Here is a 25,332-nt window from a genome sequence, read left to right on the forward strand (position 1 = left end):
CCTCAATTAAGGTGGGCACTGAACTAATTCAATTTCAATATAATCTAACATGTCTGTTCACAATTTAATGCTATAATTTTAAATTGTGCTGATGCAGCGCTTTAGCTGCATGCCATGCTTTTAATATAAAATCTTTCTAATGTTGCTAATTGCATTGTAATTTCCCCTTTGATCCACAAGTTGTTAGAAATATAGTTTAAAAGTTTTAAACCTTTGCTTATCTTTTTCTTATTTATATTTAATTAGTATACCTATTACTGATTCTTTGTGGGTTTTTGATATTTTATACCTTAGTATGTCCTCAGTTTTTTGGGAATGTTTTGTTTGTGCCTGAGTACATTGTGTATTTTCTGATTGTTGGGTCTGGGGTTGCATGTAAGTCTGTTGTTAAGACAATCTTTTCATTGTGTTGTTTAGGTTTTTGATATGTAACTACTTTTTTTGAACTAGCAAAAATTGAGAGGTGGAAATCTTCCAGGATGATGGATAATATTTTCACCTTAGTTTTACCTATCTTTTTTTTTTTTTTTTGAAGTTAGGACTTTATTTATTTAGAGCAGTTTTAGGTTCACAGCAACACTGAGAAGGTGGTACAGAGATTTCCCATATACTCCCTGCCACCCCCCCATAGGTAGAGCTTCCCCCCATTATATTCCTCCAGCAGAGTTGTATGTGTTTGTTACAGTTGGTGAACCTACACTGACACATCATAATCCTCCAAGTCCATAGTTTATATTAGGGTTCACTCTTGGCGTTGTACATCCTGTGAATTTGGACAAATGCCATCATGGCATCATACCCAGTTTTCACTGCCTTATAAAATTTTCTTTCTTTATTCCATGTATTTTGAGTATATTTTATTAGATGCATAAATATACAGAATTGTTAAATTTTCCTGATGAACTATTTCTTTATTCCTCATGTGTTGTCCTCTTAATCTTCATAATGCTTCACCTGAAAGTTTTTTTTCTGATAGTCTTGCAACCCTAATTAGGTCACTAATCATTAAATAGAGTCGTATGCAGGACGCCTAGTTGGCTCACTCAGTAGAGCATGCGACTCTTGATCTCGGGGTGTGAGTATAGAGATTACTTAAAAATAAAACTTTAAAGAAGGAAAAATACTGGGGTGCCTGGGTGGCTCAGTTGGTTGAGCATCTGGCTTCCACTCAAGTCATAATCTTGGGGTCCTGGAACTGAGCCCTACATCAGGCTCCCCTCTCACTGGAGAGTCTGCTTCTCCCTCTTCCTCTGCCCCTTCCCCTGCTCATGCGTTCACTCTCTCTCTCTCTCTCTCTCTCTCTCTCTCTCTCAAATGAATAAATAACATCTTAAAGAATATATATAATCATTTGATTTTTGAGAGAATCTACAGCTTTTGTACAATTTTGTGCATTGGCCACCACTAAAATTTGTTGCTCTAGGTAACTTTCTCACAAAATATTTATCAAATAATAGGAATGAACATTTATTATTTTATATGTTTATCGTATTTAATCCTATCTAACAATGAAGTAGGTACATGGTTATCCACACTTTATAGAAACTGATTTAGGTTAATTTGCCCAAAGGTCACACAATAGTAACATGGGGGTTGGTCTCTTAGTTTCTATTTGTGATGTTAGTAGACCTCTTAGTATCACATCAGAACTTTCTTAAATTTCTGTCAGTTGCTAAAATCAATATTATAACATATGGGTGTTTTCTTTTTTCCAGTTTTTAGTGTGGTAGGAAATGGCTTATACTTCTTTTACAGTATGTCTTGGAAAATCAAAGACCTCTTTCCATTTTGTTATTTTTAGAACAGTAGAATTCTAGTGCTTTCATTTTAGAATGTTCTGTGCTGCGTCATTGTTAGATTTAGTTTGTGAAAGTCAGCCCAAGGGTAAAATTGCTTAAGATCTATTTCCAAGGAGACAGATAGGCTTGTAATAAATCTTCTGTCATTCTCTCTCAGGAGATATGAACAAGGATTGAAGGTAAAAATCATAGCGCCACTGGAACTAGATTAGTTTTGGCAGGTTTAAGTTGTTTTGAAACTTATTTTCAGCTTTCATGCTTCTCAATTATGTCTAGACAAGAACAGTGAGCTGGGAGGCGGAGGCGGGTCTGAGCTTGGTCTTCCACCACACACACTTGACCTCTGATGAGTCCCTGAACTTGTCTGAGGCTTCTCTGCTTTTCTTTATTTTTTAATATCTTTTTAAAAAAATTTTATTTATTTATTTGAGAGAGAGCATGAGCAGGGGGAAGGGGCAGAGGGAGAGGAGAAGCAGACTCCCTGTTGAGCAGGGAGCCCCAATGTCGGACTCGATCCCAGAACCCTGAGATTATGACCTGAGCCGAAAGCAGATGCCTAACCAACTGAGCCACTCAGGTGCCCCAGCTTGCAATAAAAATGCAAATTTAGAAGTTAAAAATTAATACCCCCATACTTACCTCAAAAACTAGTTTTTGAGTCAAATTTTGTAATATATGTAAAGTGTGAACACGGTATTATTGGAGTTTTTTTAAAGAATAAAATGGAAGTTAGAACTCTATCACACATTAAAATATTTAACTGAACCCTGTAAAAGTCAAAGTACTTCTGTCTATTTCTCTGAACCATCAGTGAGTCTGTGATAACATATAAGCATTTCTAAAGATTCCTTTTTCTCATTTCATCTTAGTTTGTCAGAAGCAACACTACGAGTCATGGAAGCTAAAAGCAATGTTATTTCCTGTGGATTTAGATCTGAGATTTTTGTCTCTTTGGGAGTAGGCAGCTTTTTCATTATATTGATTATGTGCCATCTGGATTATAGGATAATAGCAAAACAGACTAGTTGATACATGCTGAGTCCAGTTGTTTTCCCGTTATAGGCACGTGTGGAGATTTAGTGCTTGGGGTGGTATGGGATCAAGCTGCAAAATTGAAGCTGCCGACTCATACCCTGGACAGCTTTGATGCTCGGCTTTCTGCCTCTGAAGGCTTTTCTTGTTCTGGATGACCATGTCTCAACAAGTTTATGTCATTAGATCCAACATGTTCCTAAAGGATATCAGTGCTAGGAGTTCTTTGCTTTGGGAAGAGCTGAATTTATTACCATAACAAGGGTTTGTACCAGAGAATGTCTTCACTTTTAATATTTATGCAGCTTTTACCATAATAAATTTTCTAAATGGTCATAAATAAAACAAGCTATTTTATCACAGTGACTTGGCTCTGGAAGAGTCTGATGCCAAAACTTTTAACAAGACATTATTTAAATTAGACTGGTGAGATTGTGAAGTGATAGAAAATGTCTGGAAAACATGAGGTTATATGCTTACAAGTTGAGCTCATGGGGAAACATTCAGAGAATTCAAGTAATGCTGATTTCGTTAAAATATTTGCATTTTTTGATGATATTCTGAAACCTTCCAAAAATGATGTGCTGCTTTAATGTAACAGCTAAGCTATTACTATTCTAACGGTTTTGTTGGTGTGTATGGTCAGCCAGCAGTGCAGCTTGTGTCTATCCTATAGTAAACACCTCCCTTTCTTTGGAAAGATGGTGTACACATGCTCTGCACAACTCATCGTGTTTGACTCAAATGAAGCTCTCAGAGAAGCGTGTTGTTACCTGGACAGTGATGTAACCTGTTGTCCAAGCCAGAGCACATTTTTTTTTTCTTCAACACCCGCCCACCCTAAGAAGGAAGAGGGATGCTCTTATCAATTAGAACAGAACAGTAGTCCCAAACCAAGATGGCCAGGCCCACCTGCCTGTGCGGACGCCCTAGCCATGATAGCCCTTAGGCAAGATAGACATGTTAGGTGCAGGGACTTGAATTTCATCTAGTTAGTTAATCCTTTCCACAAATTGACTGAATAACTATTACCATATTAAATCTTCATACCAATTTTTTACAGTGGTATTTTAATCCTTATTTCACAATTGAGAACACACAATACCAGCAGACTTGCCTGCCATCCCAAGCAAGTGAGTAGCAGCTTGAAAACACAAGCTGCCTGACCTCAGACACAGTCCTCTGGCTCTCTCATGGTGCTACCTTCCCAAAGGCAGTTCGACTTGTAAAATCAGGATGATTTAATTTTGCTCACCTTTGTCGTTCAAGTACTCATGATGCTTATGTTTTTCTAAATCAGGATATCTCAGACTTTAATGGGCATAAAATCACCTGGGGACCTGGCTAAGATGTGAATTCTGACATGGTGGGTGTGGAGCACCCAAGATTTTGTATTTCCAAGAATCTCCCAGGTGATGCTGAGGCCGCTGGTCTTTACTTGCTTCAGGCTTCATGTAGTTGGTAATTATTGTCCTTGTTATTCGTATTTTAATTATGAATAGGAAACCAGACTTTACCTTCTTGACAGAAGAAATGATCAATTTTATGGTCTTTTGTTTTTTCTTTTCAGCTATTAGTTGTGTTGTGGTGTTAAAAAAAGAATTGAGAGCTGAGACTGGGCTCTAGCACAGCCATGTACTTTGGGTACACAGAGAAGGATGGGGCTTTCTGTCCCCTAGGTATTTTCAAGGGACCTTTCACACCATGATGGCTGTGCCTCAGAATGTAGTTGGGGCTCCAAAAACTTAAACTGAAACCACTGGATGCATTAATAAGATGGATTCATCAGGATAGGATGAATAAATGAACTAAATACTAGAAATAGGAACTGCTATTCTGCACATAGCAGAACTGTGGCTTGGGGCACTGCACCCTTCTGGACTCTGAGATGGAGGCTGAGGCCCTGTGGTTTATAGGAGACTTGGCATATATTATGAGAGAGGCTGCACTGTCTCTGTTTTAGTCATACAAAATCAGATCTTATTTCTTTACAAATAACACAAGCATTTTTGTTTTTAAATAAAGAACAAAGATAGTTGTGGAAAAATTCATATTGATTTTTTTAGGGGTTGGGTAGCAAAGCAGGGTTTATTGAGTAATAGTGAGGCAAAGTTTATTTATTTATTTATTTTAATAAATTTATTTTTTATTGGTGTTCAGTCTACCAACATACAGAATAACACCCAGTGCTCATCCCATCAAGTGCCCCCCTCAGTGCCCGTCACCCACTCACCCCCACCCCCCGCCCTCCTCCCCTTCCACCACCCCTAGTTCATTTCCCAGAGTTAGGAGTCTTTTTTTTTTTTAATTTATTTTTTATTGGTGTTCAATTTACTAACATACAGAATAACCCCCAGTGCCCGTCACCCATTCACTCCCACCGCCCGCCCTCCTCCCCTTCTACCACCCCTAGTTCGTTTCCCAGAGTTAGCAGTCTTTACGTTCTGTCTCCCTTTCTGATATTTCCCACACATTTCTTCTCCCTTCCCTTATTTTCCCTTTCACTATTATTTATATTCCCCAAATGAATGAGAACATATAATGTTTGTCCTTCTCCGACTGACTTACTTCACTCAGCATAATACCCTCCAGTTCCATCCACGTTGAAGCAAATGGTGGGTATTTGTCATTTCTAATAGCTGAGTAATATTCCATTGTATACATAAACCACATCTTCTTTATCCATTCATCTTTCGATGGACACCGAGGTTCCTTCCATAGTTTGGCTATCGTGGCCATTGCTGCTATAAACATCGGTGCAGGTGTCCCTGCGTTTCATTGCATCTGTATCTTTGGGGTAAATCCCCAACAGTGCAATTGCTGGGTCGTAGGGCAGGTCTATTTTTAACTCTTTGAGGAACCTCCACACAGTTTTCCAGAGTGGCTGCACCAGTTCACATTCCCACCAACAGTGTAAGAGGGTTCCCTTTTCTCCGCATCCTCTCCAACATTTGTGGTTCCCTGCCTTGTTAATGTTCTCCATTCTCACTGGTGTGAGGTGGTATCTCATTGTGGTTTTGATTTGTATTTCCCTGATGGCAAGTGATGCGGAGCATTTTCTCATGTGCCTGTTGGCCATGTCTATGTCTTCCTCTGTGAGATTTCTCTTCATGTCTTTTACCCATTTCATGATTGGATTGTTTGTTTCTTTGGTGTGAGTTTAAGAAGTTCTTTATAGATCTTGGAAACTAGCCCTTTATCTGATATGTCATTTGCAAATATCTTCTCCCATTCTGTAGGTTGTCTTTGAGTTTTGTTGACTGTATCCTTTGCTGTGCAAAAGCTTCTTATCTTGATGAAGTCCCAATAGTTCATTTTTGCTTTTGTTTCTTTTGCCTTCGTGGATGTATCTTGCAAGAAGTTACTGTGGCCGAGTTCAAAAAGGGTGTTGCCTGTGTTCTCCTCTAGGATTTTGATGGAATCTTGTCTCACATTTAGATCTTTCATCCATTTTGAGTTTATCTTTGTGTATGGTGCAAGAGAGTGGTCTAGTTTCATTATTCTGCATGTAGATGTCCAATTTTCCCAGCACCATTTATTGAAGAGACTGTCTTTCTTCCAATGGATAGTCTTTCCTCCTTTATCAAATATTAGTTGACCATAAAGTTCAGGGTCCACTTCATGGTTCTCTATTCTGTTCCACTGATCTATGTGTCTGTTTTTGTGCCAGTACCACACTGTCTTGATGACCACAGCTTTGTAGTACAACCTGAAATCTGGCATTGTGATGCCCCCAGCTATGGTTTTCTTTTTTAAAATTCCCCTGGCTATTCGGGGTCTTTTCTGATTCCACACAAATCTTAAAATAATTTGTTCTAACTCTCTGAAGAAAGTCCATGGTATTTTGATAGGGATTGCATTAAATGTGTAAATTGCCCTGGGTAACGTTGACATTTTCACAATATTAATTCTGCCAATCCATGAGCATGGAATATTTTTCCATCTCTTTGTGTCTTCCTCAATTTCTTTCAGAAGTGTTCTATAGTTTTTAGGGTATAGATCCTTTACATCTTTGGTTAGGTTTATTCCTAGGTATCTTATGCTTTTGGGTGCAATTGTAAATGGGATTGACTCCTTAATTTCTCTTTCTTCAGTCTCATTGTTAGTGTATAGAAATGCCATTGATTTCTGGGTATTTATTTTGTATCCTGCCATGCTACCGAATTGCTGTATGAGTTCTAGCAATCTTGGGGTGGAGACTTTTGGGTTTTCTATGTAGAGTATCATGTCATTGGCGAAGAGGGAGAGTTTGACCTCTTCTTTGCCAATTTGAATGCCTTTAAAGTCTTTTTGTTGTCTGATTGCTGAGGCTAGGACTTCCAGTACTATGTTGAATAGCAGTGGTGAGAGTGGACATCCCTGTCTTGTTCCTGATCTTAGGGGAAAGGCTCCCAGTGCTTCCCCATTGAGAATGATATTTGCTGTGGGATTTTCGTAGATGGCTTTTAAGATGTTGAGGAATGTTCCCTCTATCCCTACACTTTGAAGAGTTTTGATCAGCAATGGATGGTGTATTTTGTCAAATGCTTTCTCTGCATCCAATGAGAGGATCATATGGTTCTTGGTTTTTCTCTTGCTGATATGATGAATCACATTGATTGTTTTACGAGTGTTGAACCAGCCTTGTGTCCCGGGGATAAATCCTACTTGGTCATGGTGAATAATTTTCTTAATGTGCTTTTGGATCCTATTGGCTAGTATCTTGTTGAGAATTTTTGCATCCATGTTCATCAGGGATATTGGTCTGTAATTCTCCTTTTTGGTGGGGTCTTTGTCTGGTTTTGGAATTAAGGTGATGCTGGCCTCATAGAACGAATTTGGAAGTACTCCATCTCTTTCTATCTTTCCAAACAGCTTTAGGAGAATAGGTATGGTTTCTTCTTTAAACGTTTGATAAAATTCCCCTGGGAAGCCATCTGGCCCTGGACTCCTGTGTCTTGGGAGGTTTTTGATGACTGCTTCAATTTCCTCCTTGGTTATTGGCCTGTTCAGGTTTTCTATTTCTTCCTGTTCCAGTTTTGGTAGTTTGTGGCTTTCCAGGAATGCGTCCATTTCTTCTAGATTGCCTAATTTATTGGCGTATAGCTGTTCATAATATGTTTTTAAAATCGTTTGTATTTCCTTGGTGTTGGTAGTGATCTCTCCTTTCTCATTCATGATTTTATTAATTTGAGTCTTCTCTCTCTTCTTTTAATAAGGCTAGCTAATGGTTTATCTATCTTATTAATTCTTTTAAAGAACCAAGTCCTGGTTTTGTTGATCTGTTCCACAGTTCTTCTAGTCTCGATTTCATTGAGTTCTGTTCGAATCTTTATTAACTCTCTTCTGCTGGGTGTAGGATCTTTTGCTGTTTTTTCTCTAGCTCCTTTATGTGTAAGGTTAGCTTTTGTATTTGAGTTCTTTCCAGTTTTTTAATGGATGCTTGTATTGCGATGTATTTCCCCCTTAGGACCGCTTTTGCTGCATCCCAAAGATTTTGAACGGTTGTATCTTCATTCTCATTAGTTTCCATGAATCTTTTTAATTCTTCCTTAATTTCCTGGTTGACCCTTTCATCTTTTAGCAGGATGGTCCTTAATCTCCACGTGTTTGAGGTCCTTCCAAACTTCTTGTTGTGATTTAGTTCTAATTTCAAGGCATTATGGTCTGAGAATATGCAAGGGACGGTCCCAATCTTTTGGTATCAGTTCAGACCCGATTTGTGACCCAGTATGTGGTCTATTCTGGAGAAAGTTCCATGTGCACTTGAGAAGAATGTGTATTCAGTTGAGTTTGGATGTAAAGTTCTGTAGATATCTGTGAAATCCATCTGGTCCAGTGTATCATTTAAAGCTCTCGTTTCTTTGGAGATGTTGTGCTTAGAAGACCTATCGAGTATAGAAAGAGCTAGATTGAAGTCACCAAGTATAAGTGTATTATTATGTAAGTATTTCTTCACTTTGGTTATTAATTGATTTATATATTTGGCAGCTCCCACATTCGGGGCATATATATTGAGGATTGTTAAGTCCTCTTGTTGGATAGATCCTTTAAGTATGATATAGTGTCCCTCTTCATCTCTCACTACAGTCTTCGGGGTAAATTTTAGTTTATCTGATATAAGGATGGCTACCCCTGCTTTCTTTTGAGGACCATTCGAATGGTAAATGGTTCTCCAACCTTTTATTTTCAGGCTGTTGGTGTCCTTCTGTCTAAAATGAGTCTCTTGTAGACAGCAAATAGATGGGTCCTGCTTTTTTATCCAGTCTGAAACCCTGCGCCTTTTGATGGAGTCATTAAGCCCATTCACGTTCAGAGTTACTATTGAAAGGTATGAGTTTAGTGTCATCATGATATCTATTCAGTCCTTGTTTTTGTGGATTGTTCTACTGGACTTCTTCTTAAAGGGGAATTTTAAGAGTCCCCCTTAAAATTTTTTGCAGAGCTGGTTTGGAGGTCACATATTCTTTCAGTTCCTGCCTGTCTTGGAAGCTCTTTATCTCTCCTTCTATTTTGAATGAGAGCCTTGCTGGATAAAGTATTCTTGGTTGCATGTTTTCATTTAGGACCCTGAATATATCCTGCCAGCCCTTTCTGGCCTGCCAGGTCTCTGTGGAGAGGTCTGCTGTTACCCTAATACTCCTCTGCATAAAAGTCAGGGATTTCTTGTCTCTTGCTGCTTTAAGGATCTTCTCTTTATCTTTGGAATTTGCAAGCTTCACTATTAAATGTTGAGGTGTTGAACGGTTTTTATTGATATTAGGGGGGGGGATCTCTCTATTTCCTGGATCTGAATGCTTGTTTCCCTTCCCAGATTAGGGGATTTGTTCCCCTATGATTTGTTCAAATACACATTCTGGCCCTCTGGCCCTTTTGGTGCCCTCCAGAACCCCAATTAAATGTAGGTTTTTCTTCCTCAGGCTGTCGTTTATTTCCCTTAATCTATCTTCATGGTCTTTTAATTGTTTGTCTCTTTTTTCCCCAGTTTCCCTCTTTGCCATCAACTTGTCTTCTATGTCACTCACTTGTTCTTTACCTCGTTAACCCTGGTCGTTAGGACTTCTAGTTTGGATTGCATCTCATTCAATTGATTTTTAATTTCTGCCTGATTGGATCTAAATTCTGCAAGTCATGAAGACCCTTGAATACTTTATGCTTTTTTCTAGAGCCACCAGTAGCTGTATAATAGTGCTTCTGAATTGACTTTCTGACATTGAATTGTAATCCAGATTTTGTAACTCTGTGGGAGAGAGGACTGTTTCTGATTCTTTCTTTTGAGGTGAGGTTTTCCTTCTAGTCATTTTGCTCAGTGCAGAGTGGCCAAAAACAAGTTGTATTGGGAAAAGGAGAAAAAGAGAGGAGAGAAGGAAAGAAAAGAGAAAAAGAAAAAAGGAAGAAAAAAAGAAAAAAAGAGAAAGAAAAAGAAAGAAAGGAAAAAAAAGAGGTGGGGAAGCAAACAAATGAAAAAGCAAAACAAAGCAAAACAAAAAGCAAAAAACAAAAAACGCGGGGGAGTATCTTCTGGTTCTGTATACTTTAAGTCCCTTGACTTCCCCTGGAACTTGTACATCTAGCTGGTCTTCTGGGGGAGGGGGGCCTGTTGTGCTGATTTTCAGGTGTTAGCACTTGGGGGAGCTGCTCTTCCCCCTGCCTGGTGCAGGGCTCAGTGGGGGTTGTTTACCCCGTGAGGCCCCGGGAGGAACAACCCCAGTGGCGGGGCCAGCTCTGGAGCCCTGGATTCAGCCCCCGTAGGAACTCCGGAGCTCTCCGTCTGCAGGGCCTGGAGGCTCCGGGGCGGGGCCGCTGATCTGCTCAGCTCGGGGCAGGAGCGTCCTTGTTGGTCCTTGTTGTCCTGGGCCCTCCCGGCCTCTGCCTGTCCCGGGGGAGGCGGGATCCTGGGCTGTGTCCCGGCGCCCTGTGCTCCGGGGCCTGCGCTGTTGGATTCGCGCTCCCGGGCCGCACAGCCCCCTCCGCGGAGCCGCCGCCCGAGCACTCCGAGCTGCTCCCTGAACCGCGCAGCCTCCTCCGCACGGAGCCTCTTCCTCTGCCCGAGCCCCCCGAGCTGCTCCCCGGGGTCGTGCAGCCGCCTCCGCGGAGCCACTGCCGGAGCCCCTCCAAACTGCTCCGGGGTCAATGCGTGCGCGCTGCAGCCCTTAGGGAGCTCGGCGCACTCCCCCGGGGCGCAGGTGTCTGTTAGTGTCCCCGGGAACCCGAGGGCATCCCCGCCCTCCTGGGTCCTGCTCCAGCTCTCTGCGAGCCCCTTTCCGCCCGGGAAGGTAGTAGGTGCAGCTTCTGCGTCTCCGGGACGGGGCTCTCCTGTCCTGGGGACACTCGCCCCGGCCTCAGCCCGGCTCCTTGCGGGGCCCCTCCCCCTTGGAGAGGCAAAGTTTATTGAGTGATAGTACAAAATGGCCAAAGAGGGAAGGGACTTGAGAGGGTTGCCTCAATTGAATTATTAAAATAAATTCAATCACTGTAGTTAATTATTAGCATATTATGTCCCAGTTGTGGAAATAACAGTTCTGCTGTTTTCCTATTTACCAGGGGAGGGTAAAGATCACAGTGACTTGCTATATTTTATAGCTAGAGTGAATCTTTGAAATAGAAATACTACCACTCAAATAATACGGAGGCAATTGACTTGAATGTCTGCTGTGGGGTGGGCACTCTGAGGAGATACACACATGTAAATATGGCAGTGCCCAACCCCCTTCCAGCAGATAGCTCACTGTGTCCATTCATTGGTTAATTTACACAATGGTAGTATTAGGAACCTAAATAGATTGCTTTGTAGAGGGGCTTTTAGCTTCATTTAGATTATCCATAGAGCTGTATAAAGTGGTAGCTGTCTTCAGTAAATATCAATAATAATTTTTAAAGTAGAGTAAGTTGACTAAAGTGCTTCCTTGACTACGTTTTCAGTTTATTTCTAAGCGAATATATGGTGTTATGTGATTAGGCCTAATTAGTCTCAGAGAGGAAGCCTTAAACCAGATAGGGTCATTATACCGAGTTTCCAAGCTCTGCAGCCTTTTCAGGTTGGAAAATAAAAGGATGTGCAATTCATTGTCATGGTTTTTTGTTAGGATATCAGTTCAGCTTTAATACTGGCTGACACCATGGATTATCATCTATTTCTTGACATTTGACTCCCTTATTCCTATCATCCATTATTATATGTACTTAAAAGTCATTGGGGTGCCTGGGAGGCTCAGTCAATTCAGTGTCTGCCATCAGCTCAGGTCATGATCTCAGGGTGCTGCAGTCGAGTACCACATTGGGCTCCATGATCAGCAGGGAGCCTGCTTCTTCCTCTGCCCCTCTCCCTGCTCGACACCCACAAGCTCATCCTCTCTCTCTCTCTCATAAAGAAATAAAGTCTTTAAAAAATAGTCAACAGAGCACTTGAACAGGCTTTCACTGGTAACAAAGGAACAGAGAAGCATTCACTTTTTCTAAGGTTTTAAACAGATTCTTAAAGATCAATGCCAATGTCTCAGTTCCGTACAAGAACTGTGTTTTTCATGTATAAACCCTAATTTGACAATCACCGTGATTAAATTCTGTTACTAACTTTTTCGTTTGATGTCATTTTTAACTTTCCCACTTCATAAGTACACAGTTCAGTGACTTATGAAACAACTTACATATATGTTCTTTTGTTTTTCAAGTCACTGCCCAAAAGTATGGTGTCTCGGCTTTGTGAATCTAAAAAGGTGTGCGCTGCAGCTGATATGCAACTTCAGGTATGTATGTACCTTTGTTCTTAAGTTTTTCAGAGTAATTATTCAAAATAAATATATAACTTTAAATTCTTGCCAGTGCTGCACATTTATTATAATAATTATGCTTCTAAGATCTCTTTCATCTTAGTTCAAAGAACTTGACCAAAACCGACTTGTTCAGTCCTCACACTGTCCTTGTGAAGTGGATGTTAAATAGGGTTATTTCCCATTTTTAGTTGGGAAAATCAAAGCTTGGGAAAGTCACATGACTTCTAAACCATACATTTCAACAATCATGTTATATTTTATGTCACTTTGTATCTTTTTAAAATTGTGTAGTTTTGATGTGAAGTTTAAACAGTAATGACTTAGTTTTAGATGATATTCAAAGCCAATTTTCTGGGTTCCCAGATACAGACTAGAAAAATCTTATGAACCATCTGTATGTCAGGTCTACATGATACCAGATGTTTCAGTTACTTGTAATTACTGAGACTGTTTATGGAATTCTTACTCTTCATCAGGTCTTGAGAATTCTATAAACACAGCCTAAATACCCGTCTTTCATCTCAGGCAATATTCACTTTATAATGATCTAGCTACCTATTTAAAAGTGTGGGCATTATTTAATTGCTTTATGGTTTTGTAAAATTCAGCCTTTATGAACTCTGTTTATGTTGTATCTTAAAATATATATTTGAAGAAAATGTATACTACAGAAAAAACTGTGGATTTATATTTGATTTATCTGTGCATATCAATATAATTTTTAAAGTATTTCTGAATTATTTGAAAAAATAATTTGCTTTACCTAGCAAAAGTCTTTTGATTTGATGGTATCTATAGTAGAAGTCCTACTTTTTAAAAGCCTGAGTTGTGGCTTTCTTTTTGAATATTTGTTGCAAAAATTTTCTTTTAAAATGGAAAAACCTATCTTTTCTTCTTTCCACTCTCCAAAAGAATAACCACCACCACCCCCTCCAAGAGACAGAGAGGAAGAGAAAGGAGAGGGAGGCAAATTCTTGCCCAAAGAGCTCCCCGTGCCAGCTTTCCTATTCTACAATAGCCCCCTTGTACAGTGCACACAAATAAGAGTGGAAAGGAAATGAATTGTTCCAGGTTTCTAAAAGGGTATACACAGTGTTCTTAAAATTGCAATTTTTTTTTTCTCTTGTGCATTGTTTGAAAAATAGGCTTCTGTTTTTCTGTGGCTCTAAGGTTGTTGTTCCCAGACAGGCATGACTCCCTGGGTGGGCAAATAGGCTCATTGCTTTAGAATTGTTTGGTTTATCAGCAAATAAGCACGAAACATGCGCATTTCATTTATTTTTCTCTGTTTTTATCATTAAAGTCATTCCATGTTTATGCCTTTGAAAGGCATAACTCTAGGAATGAAACTTTTGAATTCTGGTCTGTTTACAGATTGGCAATTAAAAAAAGAAAAAAAAAACCCAACCCCCAAAATAAAACACCTTTGTTAAAGTTAGAATTTAAGTTTAAATTCCTAATAACCTATTCTGTTAGAATATAGACAAGATGTGGATGAGTAATTTTGGCTTCTCTGATTACTTTATGCATTGTTACTCATTACAGAATAAAGAATTGAAAGAGCTGTATTTAGCTATATGTTTAGATTACCAGTTAGAGTAAAACAATATTTATATTTAGGAAATGTCTATATTTTTCTAGGGAAGGTTTAAACTTGACTTATAATTTAGAACCATAATTCTATATCTAGATGAAGCCAAAAGCTAGAGGTCATTTGAATTTTTTCTTTTATCCAAACTAATCCTCAATTCTTTTAAGTCAACAGCTGCACATTCTCTACAAATTCCATTTTTAAATCAGAAAGATACATATCAGAAACATAATTGCATGTCAGAAATTTTCATTTAAAATAAAGCGTTTTCTACTTCCTTGCTTCAGGTGAACTCCAAACAATGTTAATACTCAAGCCACATGGTCCAGTGAAAAAGCACTTTGTCTTTACTTTAAATTTGCTATGTAAAATCTAGTTTTCAGAACTTTGTAAGCAGCAAATTTCATGTTCAAACTAATGTTTATTCTTCTATCATATTTTAATGGCCTCTTCCTCTACTCAGAGGTGAGTGGTCCTTCTCTCTTGGTCACCTCTGTAAGGCAGAGTTGCGGGAGCACAGCAGCTGCTTCCTTGGTATCTCCCGACACCAGGTGTAGGGGCTGGGTTGGCTCCCCTAACTGGGCAACAGCTGCACCAGATTCTTTGTAGCATCTGTACCCCCGTCAGACACAGGATTGCTATTCCTTTCTTCATCTCACCCCGACTATTTAATGTTCTGTCCCTTCTCCTCGCAAAACTGGGATTTGGGCCATTTCTTTGCTCTCATTTTAGAGAGAGCAGGATTCTATGATGAAACCAAACAGGATTTATTAGATCCAGAGTGTCACAAGTTGTGACTTTATTTTTTCATTGACCCACCTACATATGTTAAATATATCTATAGATATCTATGGGCCAAATTCCAGTTTTATGGTCACAAATTTAATGCAACATAAAGAATACCTTATAGATAAGTTCCAGTTTTTAAAAATATCCTTAATGATGAAAAGATTGAGAGCTTTCCTTTTCATTATTAACGTGGTCTTAAAGGTGGTACAAAATACATCCCAAGCCATATACACTTCTATTTGTGAATGTTTTCAACAGGGTTATGTATAATTATTACTTTGACACACTTCTAACACCTTTGGCCCACAATGTCTGAGATGTAAGGATGGACTGACACAACTGAGTGGATGTTTTCATCTACCTAGGTCTTTTACGCCACTCTGGATCAAATCTACCATGGGAAACACCCCTTGAGGACATCAACCACAGACATTCTCAGGGAAACACAGGAGAAATTTTATGGCTTACCATACGTTCCAAATACTGTGAGTCTTGCGTTTTGATTCTGTTGTGTGCCATTGAATGGTCGAGCTAGTGTCTCTGTCAGAGTGAGTAGGTTGTGGTCACCTTCCCCCTTGCAGAATTTGAATTCTGTACATTTATGTCAAGGTTTCCTATGAGGCAAATGCTAGAAATTACCTAGCTCATTTAGTATATCCAACCATTCATTTATATGTGTTTGTTTACTTCCTGCTAGATTCCTGGGAAGGAAGGGGTAGAAAAGGTTATTGGAGTTAGTCTGAATTCTTTGTTATTTTCCTATAGTGAGAAAAATGATTTCCTATATTTTCCTATAGTGAGAAAAATGGCTAGCAATATAAGATGAATATGATTATTAGCCCCACATTATTTTCACTGCAAAAGAAATTGATATTTATTGAGTACCTTATTTGTATCAGGGATTATAATAGAATTTTTGCATATCTTATCTCATTTAGTATGGCCTATCAGCACAGAAAGCAGGAATATTGTTACCACTCAATGAATACTAAGTGCCACACTCCATCTAGCTGCTTTCCAAGAGAATTTCACTCTCAAATTTCACTCTCAAACCACCCTGTGAATTAGATAATATTCCCATATGTGGGGCTCATATTGAGGTTCATATGCATGACATGTCTTCTCTAAGATCATGTAGGTTGTGTTGGGATTCATGAAACCATGCTGTTCCATTGCTCCAAGGTTCCCGAAGGGAAACTGGGTGTGATGGAGAGAGTGGTGGCTGGTGCAGTTAGCAATGCATCTAGCCCTTATGTGATTCAGGACTCTCAGGTGCAACTGGTAGAAACCCAACTCATACTGCTTAGGCTAAAAAGAGAATTTATTGAGTCTCATAACTGAAAGGTGCAAGGGTATATCTGGTTTCAGGTAAACTGGATCTAGTTAGTTCTTGTAGAATATTGTTCAAAATGTATTTCTCGGGTCTGTCTTTTTTAGGATGCACTTTATTCTCAGGCAGGCTACCCTGACTGAGTGGTGTAGTGGCTGCTGGTAGGGCCTGGCTTGATCCTTCCTGCTTAGCCAGTCTGATAGGAAGAGAGTGCTCTGTAAACTATAAAATGCCGAATAAATGTTATGGTATTGGGTAGCAGTATATCTGCTTAGAGGCTCATCAGTACATGCTAATTGTCCAGTGGATCTTCAGGTCCCAGTACTCAAACATACATGGGAATAGTTCACACTTACCAGACAAGTAAAATAACAGTGTATTTTATCTTCATAATACTTCTTATCAATAGTTTTTGTTGTCTTAGAAGCTTAATCATCTCCATATATATAATGCTAGTCATACTACATACCTATTTTTTACTTTATATGTAATTTATTGTTCTATGCTGTGTATTATTGCACTCTGGGTTATCTATTTTAGTGAAAATTTGTGGTAATGAGAATAAACTATTCTTCAGTGGAATAAATTATAATAACAATGGCCTAGTTTTAATAGCTTTTTCCCGTTTACAGAACACTACCTGATTCATGTGCTGTTATGCTTGTGTGTCTTTGTGCTCATTTTAGAGTCTTTGCTTAGTTTTAAGAATGGATGGTACTTAAACTCCATGTAATTATAACATGGCTGGAAAGTGATAAAGTTCCAGAAAGGCTAATAGTAGGAGGGACTGAGAAGCTTTCCTATGCAGTAGAACTTGAACTTGGCCAAGCTGCTTGCCACCCCTCCCCTTTATCTTAAGTCGTATAATGATGTAGCTCTACTTCTCCTTAGAAGAGAACTCAAACTTCCCTACCATCCAGGATTCTTCTGTGCAATAAATAAATATACAAAGATGAGGTAACAGTAGCAACTAAAATCTGAATCAACTATCAGTAAATTATTTTAATTTAAAAGGAAGGATGATGTTACTAAGCCCATTATCCTTTCCTACTTCGTTTTGAGAAAATATAAAGATTTATTTCTTCACTAGGATTATCTCCCTTGTTCATTGTCAAAAGCCATAGCCCTTTGAGTACATTATTTTAAATGGTCTTTAGAAGAAACATAGCTACATTTAGAGCATTTAGAGAAGAAAGACTCTTTTAAGACTTGTCTTCTCCCCCACCCCCAAAAAAGAGTTTGTTTAGGTTTTCAGAAATATTCTATTCTTCCTACTTAGAAACATCTGCATTTCCTCATTCAGTTCATCATTAAGCTTGTAACAAACATTTCCATAAAAATAAAGCATAAAATGAGGATGCTCATTAGAATTCTACAGTGCAACATTCATCAGGGCAATAAGACAAGGAAGAGAAAAGATGTAAGCATTACAAAGGAAGTCCCAAAACTGTCATTATTTGTAGATGATTGATTGCTGAGAAAATCCAAAGTATGTATAGGGAAATTATTGAAATCAATGAGAAGTAAGCAATTTCTCTGGATAAACAATATATAAAAATTAATATGCCATCTCTGTTTATCATCAACAAATCAAAAGCAATTTTAAAGATACCACTGTGGAAATAAAAAGTATGAGGTACCTACTAAAAAATCTAAAATATGAAAAAATATTGTTAAGATGTCTGTACTACCCAAAGTAATCTATGGATTTAATGCAATCCCTATCAAAATACTACCAGCATTTTTCACAGAGCTAGAGAAAAACAATCCTAAAATTTGTAGGGAGCCACAAAAGACCCCAAATTAGCCAAAGCAATTGTGAAAAAGAAAGCAAAACCCGAGGCATCACAATTCTGGACTTCAAGTTATATTACAAAGCTGTAGTCATGAAGACAGTAAGGTACTGGCACAAAACAGACACAGATCAGTGGAACAGAATAGAAAACCCAGAATTGCATCCACAACTCTGGCCAACTCATCTTCAACAAAGCAGAAAAGAGTATTCAATCAGAAAAAGACAGTCTCTTCAACAAATGGTGTTGGGAAAACTGGACAGCAACATTCAAAAGAATGTAACTGGACCACCTTCTTAGACCATACACAAAGATACATTCAAAACGTCTGAAAGACCTGATTATGAGACAAGGAACCATCAAAATCCTAGTGGAGAATACAGGCAGTAACCTCTTTGACCTTGGCCATAGCAATTCTTACTAGACGCATCTCCGGAGGCAAGGGAAACAAAAATAAACTATTGGGATTTCATCAAAATAAAAAGCTACTGCATGAAGGAAACAGTCAACAAAACTTTGGAAGGCAGCCTATGGAATGGAAGAAAATAATTGCAAATGACATATCTGATAAAAAGTTTAATATCCAAAATGTATAAAGAACTTATAAGACTACATACCCAAAAAAATGAATAATCCAGTTTAAAAAATGGGCAGAAGACATCAATAGGCATTTTGCAAAGAAGACGTCCAGATGACAGACATGGAAAGGTTCTTAACATCACTCATCATCAGGGAAATTCAAATCAAAATTACAATGAGATATGACCTGCAAGGTGGTATCCCATTTAGTCAGAATGGCTAAAATGAACAACTCAGGAAACAACAGGTGTTGGTAAGGATGCAGAGAAAGGGGAACCCTCGTGCACTTTTGGTGGGAATGTGCACTGGTACAGCCACTGTGGAAAACACTGTGGAGGTTCCTCAAAAAGTTAAATATAGACCTACCCCACAATCCAGCAGTTACACTACTAGGTATTTACCAAAAGGAAAGAAAAGTACTGATTTGAAGGGGTATATGCACCCCTGTGTTCATAGCAGCATTATCAACAATAGCATGGAAGGGGCAAATGTCCATCAACTGATAAATGGATAAAGAAGTGTGGTATATATACACAATGGAATATTACTCAGCTGTCAAGAAGAATGAAATCTTGCCGTTTGCAATGACATGCATAGAACTGGAGAATATTATGCTAAGTGAAATAAATCAGAGAAAGAAATATCATATGATGTTACTCATATGTAGAATTTAAGAAACAATACAGTTGAATATGGGGGACGGGAAGAGGCAAACCAGGAAACAGACTCTTGGCTGTTTATCTCTTAGGTATCTGGAATAAACTGAAGATTACTGGAGGAGAGGTGGGTGGGGGGAATGGATTAAATAGGTGATGGGGATTAAGAAGTGCACTTGGTTGCAATGAGCACTGGGTGTTGTATGGAAGTGTTGAATCTCTATGTTGTACACCTGAAACTAATATTACACTATATGTTAACTAACTGGAATTTAAATAAAAACTTGAAAAAAATCTAAAATAAGAAGTATATTATCTTTATTTTCAAAATGCTAAGTAAATGAGGACCTGAACCAAATTTATAGATAAGATTTAATGCCAAAAACATTAATTTTTTCTCTAATTAATGTATTATTTTCCAATTAATTTAATGTTATTCTATTGGTTTGTTTGAGCTTATACTGTTTTATATGGAAGAGCAATGGCCTGATAATAGCCAGGGCAATTTTGAAGAATAGCAGCAAGTTGATAGGCTTCCCCACTTGGGATTAGTGTCCAAATAAAGCAGTGGGAACTGAGGCAGGGTAACACTGATGTGGAAGGGACAAGTAGAAGAGTAGAACAGAGCCAAGCGCCCAAATGCTACTTTAACACGTTTGGACTCCTGAGCCTAAGCTGGTGGCCATATAGGTCTGTGGGCCAAGGAGGGACTAGTCTTTTTAGAAGATGGTGCTGTAAAGATTAATCATCCATATGGATAAGACGAAACTTCTATCTCGGTCTCATTCTGCACACAAATATAAAGTGAGTTGAAAACCAAATGTGAGAAGTAAAGCTTTACATTTTTAGAAGATGATACAAAAGAATGTCTTTCTGATTGTCCCCCTCCCATTTTTTTTTTACTTGCCCAGACTATCTTAAATCTTATTTACAGTATCAAAGGTGATAACCATAAGATAAGACTGATAAGTTGAACTGTATGAAAATTTGCATCTTCTGTGTATCAAAAGAAATGTAAAAAATGGTGAAAGGAAAACCACAGATTGAAAGATATTTTCAACACCTATAACTAGGATATTTTCTTTTATTTAGTTAGTTATTTACTTTTATTATGGCAAAAAAAACCACACCATAAAACGTATCATGTTGGAAGAGAAGTATTTTTGAAGTACTTTGAGCGAAAAGCATAGATGTACAGGGAGCCATATAAAGTGACTTCCACATTCATCAGTAACTGATAATTCAGACCACCTTAGGATAGCATCTTAGTCTCACCAGTTTGACCAAAAAAAAAAAAAGAAAGAAAAGAAAAGAAAAGAAAAGAAAAGGAAAGAAAGAAAGAAAGAAAGAAAGAAAGAAAGAAAGAAAGAAAGAAAAAAAAGACAATTGACAGTACTCAGTGACCCAGTGTTGACAAGGGTTTGGAGTCACAAGCACTCTTACCTGTGCTGGTAGGAGTGCACACTTGGTGTGGCCACTTTGGAAAACAGTTGGGCATTACTGTTAAAGCTGAAGATGGACGTTCCCTATGACACCGCAGTACAGCTCATATATCCAACCTAGACAAAGTGTTTTTTCGTGAAGAATAGGAAGGTTTATAATGGCACTGTTTGTATGTGGAAAAAGAAGACTCTGGAAAGAACCCAAGTGACTGTCAGTGGAAAAATGGGTAAATAATTTGTGTCATATTCATTGACTAGAGTACTATATAGTGGAAATTGAGGGACATAAATAATAAACAGGCACAGTGTCAAGTAAAAAAATGAGTTTCAGAAGAATTAAACTGTATACATTTATTAAAAAGTTCAAAATCATGCAAAACTAAGCAGTTCGTTATAGGTAAATACGTAAGCAGTAAACCTATAAGAAGTAAAGGAATAGTAAGCATAAAATTCAGATGGTGCTTACCTCTGGAGCAAGGAATGGGATCATAGGAGTTTTAGAAATGTCTTATTTCTTAAACCGATTAGTGGGCATAACATTGATAGTTTCATCATTCTCTCCACCTTAATAGTATATAAAAATGGTAGGAAATTAGTATGTAGAAAATATTTTTAACTGTTAAGAGGTTATTTTGGCTGTAACATATGTGGTAAAGGATTGATTTAGGGAGACCAGTTGGGAAGTTATTCAGGTGCCAGATAGAGTTGGTGCCTTGGACTAGGAGAGTGGCCATGGAAAAGCTAATATTGAAGGGGGTAGGAGAACAGAAAATAGGCGGAATCCAGAAGGCAGGTGGTCGGCTAGATGTGGAGGTGGAGGTTATGAGAATGATTGCAGGTCTATCATGAATATCAATTGGGGAGGAGGACTTCAGAGCATCCTGCCGTGCAAGCTGGAAGAGTGACAGTTTTCCTATAAACTTATCTCCAGAAAGTGTTTCTCTCAAATGAATCCTTTTATTCTCTCAAATGAAACCGTGTGAAGAAGAGAAAATAAATTAAACAACAACCTACAGAGTATTCATAATATTGATAAAAGCCTGCACAAGTTACATGTATGTAATATGGTCTAAACTTTTAGATGGTGATTATATGTATATCTATATTAATTTCTCTTCTAGTGCATTAATAGCTTGTCTTGGGAATAAAGTATCCCATCAGTTATGTTTGAGAATACTCATTTGAATGATGTTAAATGGGCTTCTCAGGATCTGAGATGTCTCCAAATGAACATTGAGTCTCTCGTGCTGTGTTCCCAAGCTTGTTGACCATGAAAGTCTTCCTGATTCATTTCTAGGCATTAGCCTCATGTAGGTCATATTTTAGCAAACTCCACACTTACGTTATGCAACTGTTTAACAAGGGCAGCTCCATTAATATTCTGCAATAAATAATGGGTGCTTATTTTTTCAAGTGAATAAATAGCCTTATTATGTCAGCAATTTGTTAATATTTATGAGAGAGCTAAAGTACTCTGTATGATATATGAACAAACAGATTTAATTTGTAATTGTCTTGCTATTCTAACAGTAGTTTGTTAGGAACCCAAAAAGCTCTTGCTCCGTTGTAGAGGGCAACTTTACAGCATATACCAATAGGCTTGTCTTCTTCTATTATCACTTTTACTCTATTCGGAGCGTAATGTTTTGTTTTTATATTAATACCATCTCTTCTCAGAATATTTTGTTTCTAAATGATTGTGTATTTCCCCCATTATTAATTCAGAGAGTTAGAAAATGCTGAAGTTTTTATTTTTATAGTATTTCAGGTTTATATTTTACACTGTCACTCAGCTCTCTGGAGCAGTTGACAGTCATGTTTGGGAGAGTATGGGGCGAAACCTTTCTCTAGCCTTATGACCCTTCAGTTCTATCCTTGTGAGTATTTTTCAAATTCAAAGCATGAACAACTGGCTCTGCTGATAGACTGCAGTTTTTCAAGATTTGCTAGTGACTCATTTGTATCTCACCGTTTGAACTAACTTGTAGATTTGTGGTTTGGTAAAGTTGCATCTTACATGCAGCTATCCCAGGAGTAACAGTATTCTCTGAATAAATGTTGTTGCCAGTCAGACCTTCTTGGTCCTTTTTACCCACTTGAGTTGAAAACAGTGATGTGGGGGCACCTGGGTGGCTCAGTTGATTAAGCATCTGACTCTTGGTTTTGGCTCAGGTCATGATCTCATAGGTCCCGGGATTGCGCCTGTCATCTGGCTCCCCAATAAGTGAGGAGTCAGCTTGAAGAGTCTCTCCCTTTGCCTCTCTCCCACTCATGTGCAAGTGCGTTCGCTCACTCTCTCTCTCAAATAAATAAATCTTAAAAAAAAAAAAAAGGAAAAAAGAAACCAGTGATGTGTACAGAACAAGAAAGTCCTAAGCACCTGTCTTTGTTTCATGAAAATATAATAATATATCTGAGAAGAGTGTCTTTCTTGTCCATTTTAACTTAAAATTTATTGTCTTGATTGAAGCTAAAATAAAAGAATTATTTTAGGAAAGCTCTTACTGGGGTTGAACGACATGTTCATATCTCGACATTATTCCTGTTAGAACAAGCACCAATAATGCAAAAAGAAGGCATGTTTCTTGTAAATATTATTCCTTCCAGATTTAAAAGCTCCAATTTTTTAAATCCAGTGACAAACATATTATGCAAGTTCAGTGTTACACTAAGTAAAAGTGGCACACCAGTTGTAGTTTACTTGAGCTGGGGAGATGGGAATTTGTATGATCTGTACACATTGCTTGTCTGTACATCTCATTGGGTGGGTGTGACCTGCAGGCTTCTTGGGGAACATACCTGATTGGCTTCCACCTGCTCAAGGCACATCATTTCAAAAAGGCTTCTGCCACGGGAGACTGATTTCTATTGAGACTTATTTCTATGATGTCTAATCACATGGAAGAGATATATATAATTCACATTCAGTGTAATTATCTATAGTATTTCTCCATATTAGAACAGCTGAAAGTTGTGCTAGTCAGACATATCAAAAAGCAAGCACCCTTTTGTTATTTGGTATAAATAAAACCATTTCCAAATTCTAATTTATATATTTGTACATTCATTCAATTATATTACTTATATTATTATAAGTAACACTTGTAAATTATTTTTAACAGTTGATATATTTAAAATATATTATTCTTATTAAGTACCTGCTATATGCCATACACTAGGAAATGGGGATATAATATAGCATGGATGAAACAAGCCAAAATTCTTCCCTCATGAAGCCTGTATTAGCAATGGCTTGTTGGAGGGTATGCATACATAATTATTATTATGTCTGGCTAGCTGCCAAACATTTCATTATTAAGCAAAATATTCTTTGAGCCCTTCAGATTGCTTTGTGAGTAGATGGACTGAATATAAAAGATTGAGACCTTTCAAAGCATAAAACAGCTAATACAAATGATATGTTGAGACCCTGTTTTTTATTTTCAAAGGGGGGCGCTTTTTACCTGAAATATTCATAAGAAAAAGAGGGACCTTTGGTTTTTCATTGGGTTCCTACATTCTTCCTCATTCTTGCTGATGTGGTGACTCGGCATCAGTAAGAATTTGTGTGGATGTAGCCCTGCTCAGACACCTGGAGGCCAAGCAAAGATTAACGGGTGGCTAGGAGGAATAGAGGAGCGGTTTAGGGTCTCGGGTGGGCCATCAGACAGATCTGGGTATGTGGTGTTTGATAGGTTGGGAGAGGAGAGAAGAGAAGGAGGAATGAGGAATGATGTGAAGGAGGCCATCTGAGGGGCTGGGGGACCAGGATGACATTCAGTGGAATATGGACTACAGGAGGGGTCACTGCTTAATCGTATGAGGGATGCAAAGATGTTGAGTACAGTTTGAAGTGACAGTGGAATATCCAAGTAGAGATGCCTCTGAGCAGCAGTTGGATCAATGGGTCTGAAGCCCAGAAAACAGATCAAGGTGGGAGCTATATAGATTTGAAAGACCTTCACCTCAGAGAGACAGAGAGAGAGAGAGAGAGAGAGAGAGAGAGAGAGAACTATAAGCTATGGTCACAGACAGCACTGAGCCAAGAGAATTTACTGACTAAGAAGGGAAATTTAGAAGATGACTCAGGGGAATATTTAAGCAATGGACACACAGTGGATCAGCCAGTGTGGTTGGAGAGGATCTAATAGGAACAGTTTTTTTCCAAGTACCAGCAAAACCCAAAGTTTTAAAATACTGTTTTCTGTTTCTGCTACTACAATTACAACAATATAATGCCCTGGTCTTTTCTGTTATTTCAGGGTTACATTGACTATATAGTAGCTTGGAACATTGTTTATAGAACATTTATTTTGGATGTGTGTTCTGAGTTCCAAATAACAGACTAATAAGTGAACTTTTAGCATAAGATTTATATGTAATTTGAGGGCTTCCCATCTTGAAATTGCTCAATTTTTAGAGCTGTTTCTTAAGCTGACATTGGTGTGTCATGATAATACGTGCAAAGGAAAGTAACCTCTAATTTGCCAGTCGGGAAATAGGAGTGCAACCAGTGGTAAACCCAGTTGTTTATATAGTGTGCTCATCCCAGATTAACTTTCAAACAGA

General features: G+C 38.3%; 1 protein-coding gene across 3 annotated transcripts in view; it reads left to right on the plus strand.

The window, feature by feature from the left end:
* MIPEP (mitochondrial intermediate peptidase) overlaps nucleotides 1–25,332 on the plus strand; it is a 171,477-nt gene that overhangs the window by 79,353 nt on the left and 66,792 nt on the right. For all 3 annotated transcript variants that reach the window (XR_013362922.1, XM_077868387.1, XM_077868386.1), the window contains exons 15-16: nucleotides 12,482–12,556; nucleotides 15,329–15,448. Coding sequence is in view for 2 of the 3 variants with exons in the window: in XM_077868387.1 (XP_077724513.1) it covers nucleotides 12,482–12,556; nucleotides 15,329–15,448 (195 nt within the window). In the remaining variant the exon portion in view is untranslated. The remainder of the gene's footprint in view (nucleotides 1–12,481; nucleotides 12,557–15,328; nucleotides 15,449–25,332) is intronic.

Source organism: Canis aureus, chromosome 24, assembly GCF_053574225.1.
Source record: "Canis aureus isolate CA01 chromosome 24, VMU_Caureus_v.1.0, whole genome shotgun sequence".
In the NCBI taxonomy this organism is placed as follows: domain Eukaryota; kingdom Metazoa; phylum Chordata; class Mammalia; order Carnivora; family Canidae; genus Canis; species Canis aureus.